The following is a 7,639-nucleotide window of genomic DNA, read 5'->3' as shown; positions in this document are numbered from 1 at the left end:
GGGCCCAAGCCTCTGCATGCAGCAAGATGTGATTATACAACAGAGCCCCCCATTCACGCTGCAGGATGCAGCAATGCCCTCCTGTTGTGATCATGCCTTGATCTACGGCAATATCGCTGATGACCCAAGAAAAACGGCTATGGAGCGCCTCTGTGAAATCTCTGTGGTGTCTCAAAGCATCAGATTAATTGGACATGATCAGCTTTTGTAGAATGCAGCAGGTGCTTGCCACCTGTGATCAATTACACAAGTTTCCACAAAGAGTAAATCTGCTGGCACTCACTACTCAGGCTAGGTCATTTTTTTATATGTGCAATGAGCATTTACAAAAAGAGTCAGCTAGCAATGTTTTTGCTTAGTGAACACTATATGTCATTGTAAGCCAAGTTGCAAGTAGTAAAAGACAAAGCCTGGCAGTTTCATTTTCTTTTCAAGGGAAATACTTTTATTTCTTTAGTTATCACAATAAAAGCTGTATTGTAGAACAAACAGAACTTTCAGTTGATGGCATCAGTTCTGGAAATTTTCAGAATCCTATCATTTACTTAAATGAAAAGCAGTAGAACACAAAAACTACAAAGCAACAGAAATACTATACATTTAACATGAGCCACAAAGCTCAAATAAAACATACTTTGGCTCTAAGCTTCTCAGAAAGGCTAACAAGGAACTTCTGTAAAAGAACGTCTGCTGGCATCTAGTGGTCACAAAAATTACACAGCATGAACCAACCAGTGTACCTAAAGCTTTGGTTTTACAGCCTGACTCTTAATTTCTGAAGGACCGAAATGATTGAATTAGTGAGGAGACGGACGGGTAAGGTGGAGAAGGATGTTCTCTCAAACCACAAGTGTTTTTGGGAGATTCGTTATCATTGGAGCCAGGTTTGGTGAGTTTACAGCCATCAGTTCCCAGAGCCATCTCCTGCCTTTTCATTCCACCAGCTCCCTCTTCAGGAATCTGAGATTGTGCTTTCTGGAGAAGGAAACCTCTTCCACTTGACAGGAAGCTTGGGCCAGATGACTGCTCTTTCCCCAACAGCATGCCCCTTCCCATCACATGCACTTGCATCTGATTGCATTCTTTGTCTAAACCTGTGGTAAGGGAAGTATTTTTATCCACTTTTGGTGATGGATGTGGTGCTGGAGTACCAGCTTCCAAGGAGTCAGGCTGTGTACTGCTGTGGCCATCAGCAGCAGCTGTGGTTTGTGACTTAGGATATGGGTTGAAGCGAGCCAACAGCCCTTGCTCTGTCACAGGGTAGCGATTGCAAGCCCATTCTTGCCGCTCACGGCGCATTTCATCCAGCTTCCTGAGCTCCTTAGGCAACTCCAGCACGTTTTCCTGTGAATGCAAACAGGCAAATTTACTTATTAATGTAAAAATATGTGTTATTGACACTCTGAATAGACTGATATGAGATTCACCAACAAGAAAGCCACCTATACTTTCCGGTTTTTCAGTTGAACATTCCAGTTTAAACAGCAGATCAAAATTTATTTCTAGAGTATACCTTTAGACAGATTTTGAACTTTGCCCAAAATCTGCTCAAATCCTGTCTTGCCCATTTGACTTCTTTTCTTAGCCCAAAAGAAATAGAGTCACAGAATAACAGAGAATGCAATGTTCTGTCTAGTTATTGAGATGCTTTTCTAATAAAACGTTTACTTTTCCAGACCCAAACCCCTAACATTGGGCTTGGTGCCTCTTTCCTATACACTAATGCAGTTTGTCATAATTGAAAGAAGATATATATTTTATAATATTTTACTAAATCTGCCTCTATGAATATCTGCATCTATGGATAACAAAGACCTTTATATCGCATCAAGTAGCAGCTACCTTTATACATTGCTCCCTATTGCTTTTTGTGCTGCAATAAGTGTAGAGTCATTTTTTTTCACATCTGTGTCAGTTTTTGGTTCTGAATGACTGACCATAGTAACATGCTCCAGTCCATCAGGTTCACAGAGGTTACTGTTGAGATACGAATCCACCAGGATCATGTAGTCGGTCATCAGTGTGTCCAGCAGCACCAGTCTGAGAGGCTTCAGATGGATCACAGATAACGCCATCACCTTCAGGAGCGGTACAGGGCAAGGCCGCTTGTACCACATATCCATTTCTTCCTATTAAATAGATAATAATGCAAACAAATTACTTCTACAATATACAGGCACAGAATGCACAAAATTCTAGTCATTGACTGTTCTGAACTTCATTAATCCTTTTAAAACAATAAAATGGTAAATCCATTAAACGCTTTACAGAATAGATTTGTTTCACATAAATACCTCCTGCAGCACAACCATATGGTCTGCCGTATCATTATAGCACTTTAACAACATAAAATGCATAACTTAAACTCTAAGGTTCTGAAAACTCAATATGTGTTACCAATTGGATTAGACCAAGTTCAATTAACAAAAGCATGAACGGAAAAACAAAAACATTGGCTACCAAACTTTGAAGTGGTAAATGCAACAAAACATGTGTTGGGTGGTTCATTATCTGTTTGTAATACCAGGTTTAATTTTAATAGCACAATATGAGACTAAAATATATTTGCGATGTGGTTTAAATGGTTGCCCTATTAGAGGAGACACTGAATAAAATTAGGAGAATGAACGTTGTACCTTGGTGAGCTGTGACCTCACATGAAGAGATGAGAGCCTGGAGGAAGGCACGTTCAGATGCAGACTTACTACCTCTGGGAGAGTGCTGACTCTGTCAGGAAGGAAACCGCCCGTTCTTCTGTAGAAGCACATGGCATCTGCCACCTTTTGATCAATTGAAATAGAAAATCAAACGGTATATTCATCAGAAGGACGCACAAGCCAGCCAAAACACAGATTACAAAATGAACAGACTTGATGCAAATACAATTTTTATAACCTTTCAAATTTACTACAGAGTGATACAATTAAAGTGTTTACTCAAAAAATAAAATCCCAAAACGTATTTACATTAGGATATTAAACAGGTTTAGTCAATGTAGTAAGAATTTTAAAACTGAAATGTACTGTATATACTTTACATACTGAAATTTCTTGAGAAACTGAATTGTGGGTTTTCATCAGCTGTGAGGACAATCATTAAAAGTAAATAGAAATTAAACACTTAAAATCGATTCTCTCTTTACACTGAAATACTGATAAAAGTGAACAATACAATAATTTTATATTTTGTTCACATGTACTTACCTGTGTGTCAAATACATTGGATAGTTTCACCCCAAACTGAGCTGCCAGACTTCCAGCAATGGCTCTACAGTCATGAATGACCTGAAAAGATGTCAAATGAGCAAAGGTGGCAGGATACAGTTCGTCTCTGAGTAACTTTGGGTTCTATTATTCACATAAAACTGACCTTCAGTATGTGTTTAGTTTCGAGAATCATAGACAGACCATTCTTAAAGGCCACCGCTCCAAGCAGAAGGATATCAAACAAGTACACCTTGTTTTTAGTGGCAATCTAAAGCAATTGTATTTAAAGTATTTGTGAGAAAATGGAAACATAAAAAAAAAAAAAAAAGAGTTCAGACTTTCTCACCTGCAGCCAACATAATCTTCCATTTTTGAAGAGCTCAACTCCTTCACCTCCCACACCAATCACATGCTGCTTCTTGATGTGCATCACCTACACCAAAGAGCCTGACACTTAACATTTCTATCGGCAGAGTGGAAAAAACACTTATGACTTACAATCAAGAATGACATTATGATCTGCCTAACAATGTGTTGTTACCCTCGTTATTGAGAAAACAGCCCTAACCTGTCAAGGCACAAACTCCAATCAAAACCCCAAAATTGCATTATTGTATTTTGACATGAGATGTTAGCAGTTAGTAATTTTATAACATAATATAAGCTCAAACAAGACAATTTTTCATAATATCCCTTTCCCCCTCTAACTGAGTGAGTCGTCAAGCTGTTACAATTTTGCTCAAATCCTCACACTTGCCCAGTTCAACAGCTTTAACAAACTGCCCTGAGGAATAAGATGTTCAATTAGCATCTGCTGCCCTCCCCCAGAGCAGGTGCCACACAAAAATATGCACAGTGATAATGGCTTCACCTTCCAGTGGTCATAATTTTATGTGTTCAGTGTTTTAAATACTAAAAAGAAAGTAAGTAAACTTACAGCAGGTCCAAACTTCTCATGGATCTCATCTATGATCACAAAGTTGATGCATTCCGCTTCATCTTCATCATCATCTGGAAATGGGGATCCCCTCAAAAGTGACTAAGCTTAGAGAGTTTGTTTGAATGTGGGATTATTGAAATAAAACAAACTCACCTAATGTCATTAACTTTCTGTATGGCTGAAACTTCTCTACATCCAGGTGCTCTTCAGGCACATCCTGAGTAATTTTCCTGGGAGACATTTTTATTTATCCCACCATAAATTTCCACATTACAGACCCAATTTCTTTTATAATCTTCGAGTACATTTCAATGAATTACCACATCTATAAAAATTGAATTTACGAAGTTCTTATTTCAGTTCACTTTTAAGATAATAAGTTGTAGCTAATGAAAGTCAAATTTTAAAAATTATTTTTACAGAAATTGTAAATTTTACATAAGACCAGTAAACATTTATCATACAAAAAAAACAAGACTAGTGAAAATAATACATTCAGCAAGTGTACATATGCTCTTCATTTGTGTCTGGGCTCTTTTTGCATAAATTAACTGCTCATGCTGATTGACTTTGAGGTTACCAGTATGTGGCTCTGTTTCACAACTTGCTTTATCCAGTCATTTCTCCACAAAAAAGCTTGGGTACAGCTTAGTAACCACTTTGTTTTTTAATTAACCTTTGTGCCTTAATCTCCTTGGGGAGGGTACTATAGACTGGTTATTGGACAACTGTCAAGTTAGTGGTCTTCTCCATGTTTGTTTAAGTCATAAAATGCGATTTCTGTAACAATATTTTTTTCCAGTCTCATTTAATAGTCCATTTGTGGGTGGTCATTATCGAGCAGTCGAAATGAATCACTGTGATGATATAATTTATGATTTTCACTTTATGAACGTAAATAATAAATAAATAAATAAATAATCAAATTTCCCTTTATTGAGTTGCATCGAGATAGCCTACTCACCTGTCATCGTTTTCTTCGTTGGCGAATTCAACTTGGGATTTAATTATACAAAACAATTAGATGTTTGATGACAGCAAAATGACAACACTTTCTGACCTAAAGTTTTAGAGTACTCACCGTTCACAATCTCACGTCCAAAGAAGAGTTTAGTTCCTAGATATTTGCATCCATTACTGCCACTCACTGGAACAAACATAACCTCAAAAAAGTTAAAAGTAATGCCATACTCATCGAGTAAATGTGAATTGGTGGGGTCGTAAACAGTTGCTGACCGTCTGCCAAAACCAGCGTCTTGTTTGAGTTGATGCGAACGACGACGCCAAAGTACGAAGAAGTCTTCAGAGTCAGTTTAACGCGTTTTCCTTTCAGAAATGAGATGAACTGGGCGTCGTCGAGAACCATCTTGAAAGTGCAATTGGGTAATTAGTTGGCCAGAAATGCACAGTTGTTGCTTCCAAAGACCAGCTAGCTCTGCTAACACAAACTTGTCAGACGTATGCTAATGGTTTAAGCGCGCAGCGGTGCTGAGTGCAAGTTGCGTTCAAAACGACTCGGAATTCTTAAAACCCACGAAACACGAATGGAAAATAAAATTGATTAGTAAAATGGTGATAATAGTAATATGATAATTATGGAGAATTATTTAGGTATGTGTTTTCCACTACTTTGAAGGCAGAGAAGTCCCTCAATTAAACATATAAACAAAGGGTTAAACGTTTTTCACATGTGACAATTTATGTAGAAATAAATAAATAAAAATAACTAAATAAATAAAATCTAGATAATATAATAAAAATATATAATATTATAAAAAATAAAGCTGGTAAATAAATAAAGTGGTAACAATTGTTTCAAAGTGTCAATACTTTTAGTAAATAAATAAATAAATAAATATTTTGTATCCACCATGAATTGGTTGCATCATTAGTCCTCTAACAGTAACTGTAACACCCAAGATGTACATTTCAGCAATAATGACATTTTCAGAATAAATATGTCAGAAAAGATCAAGGATGTTTTGAAAATATTTTTTCTTTTTTTAGCAAGCCCTAAAATGATGTATTGAGCGACTAGTTACAATTAACTTTTACAAAGAAACGTGTGTAGGCACCACAGGACTCTAGCCCACATCCTCTTCAGTACAGGCCTGAGTATAAAGACACGTTTCTTTGTTTGTTTTTTGTTTTTTTCTATTTCGTGAACACGACGTACATTCTAGCAAAAAATTAATGGCAGTTCTTGCTGAAAGAGGCAAGAGGTTAAACTTTATTTCCTCCACAAGGGGGTGACCTTATCTCAAGTACTGAGCTGCTTGCTGTCAGTCCGAGGTCTCTCTGATTCGCTCTATTCAAAACTCATGCGAATTTCAGTATTACATCAAAAAGTAATTCATTCTTAGTAAATGTGAAGTAATTGCATGCAGATTTGATCAACTTCCTGTTGTTAAAATCTGCAAAATATACAAAATGCAGAAGATGTAAAACAACACATTATTTCAGGTTACACAATTACTCCCAGATTACAAAAGATATATAAACAGGCCTTTCACACTGAAAAGCTTGTTACTCCGAGTTTTCTTTCCTCTCAGCCTGAAGGAGAATCAGCTGAGACTGTGGTTCAAACAAATAATAAAACAGAGTATTGTTCACAGTTCCCTTATGTAATCTTAGGTAATATAGTTCTTCAGGATTTCATATCAGAAAGCGAAAGAAAACAAACAAAGCAGGAAAAAATTAACTCAGTGGCACTTGGGTGTAGGTTCAAGGTATCACTCAGAACAACTGTGACACAGGAACAAGATAGAGACATACAATCTCATCAAAAACAGACAGCTGTAAATATGACTTCAACTTTCCAGGGAAAAAAATATGAGCTCAGGCTGGTGGTCATCTAAAAACAAAAAGAATGAAGACTTTGGGTGAAAGGATGGTGTAGATGTCCAGATCTGTCATCTTTTTGTCACTGTGCAGTTGTTCTCTTTTGTTTGTCACAAAGATGTAATTATTTCCATGCAAGACAGCATAATGCCATGAAACACAGCCAGTTTAAGGCCATGTATTTACACCCTGAAACCAGCAAGAGACTCAAAAAATTGAGGAAACAAAAGTGAATGTCTAGGTGTTTAAAATAAATGTAACCTTTTTTATGTGGCTGTTTATACTGTTCAGTATAGGACATAAATAACTCATAAGCTTAATATTGCCATTGAGTATTTTTTCAATGGAAAAAAAAATGAATGGAAACCAATAAGCCTAAATGATAAAAAAAGAAAAAAACCCAAAAAACAACTCATTTATCTCGAACGTGATAAATGTAGTACACGCTACAGCGGAACTTGCAGCTTTTTTTTCTTTTATCTTTAAAGGAAGATCCACCCTTTCCTGATGTTCCAACTGAACAAATATAAAGTTTGGATAAACCAAAGGAGAGATGACATCACGCAAATTTTCCAGAATAATGTGTTTATTCTGAACCCTCAGACATGGGTGGAATTTTGATTTCAAAGGTGGGGCTGACACAACTTGTATG

The 7,639-nt window shown here is 36.7% G+C and overlaps 1 protein-coding gene across 2 annotated transcripts; it reads right to left on the bottom strand.

Moving 5' to 3' along the window:
- Positions 1 to 438: 438 nt before the first annotated feature.
- exd1 (exonuclease 3'-5' domain containing 1) lies at positions 439 to 5,843 on the bottom strand. 2 transcript variants are annotated; one of them, XM_023352792.1, is made up of 12 exons: positions 5,383 to 5,843; positions 5,228 to 5,293; positions 5,111 to 5,141; positions 4,300 to 4,376; positions 4,144 to 4,217; positions 3,553 to 3,639; positions 3,370 to 3,474; positions 3,204 to 3,284; positions 3,042 to 3,080; positions 2,637 to 2,780; positions 1,938 to 2,129; positions 439 to 1,344 (listed from the first exon to the last, which is right to left on the bottom strand). In XM_023352792.1, exons 1-12 carry the CDS (start codon positions 5,510 to 5,512, stop codon positions 769 to 771), a joined length of 1,602 nt encoding a protein of 533 aa, XP_023208560.1. In that variant the 5' UTR covers positions 5,513 to 5,843; the 3' UTR covers positions 439 to 768. The 2 variants fall into 2 exon arrangements, with proteins under 2 accessions (XP_023208560.1, XP_023208561.1); XM_023352793.1 differs by lacking the exon at positions 3,042 to 3,080.
- Positions 5,844 to 7,639: the final 1,796 nt, after the last annotated feature.

The sequence above is a fragment of the Xiphophorus maculatus genome, chromosome 19 (assembly GCF_002775205.1).
Source record: "Xiphophorus maculatus strain JP 163 A chromosome 19, X_maculatus-5.0-male, whole genome shotgun sequence".
In the NCBI taxonomy this organism is placed as follows: Eukaryota; Metazoa; Chordata; class Actinopteri; order Cyprinodontiformes; family Poeciliidae; genus Xiphophorus; species Xiphophorus maculatus.
Note: the sequence above shows the minus strand (reverse complement) of the source record. Positions and strands in the feature narration are given on the sequence as shown.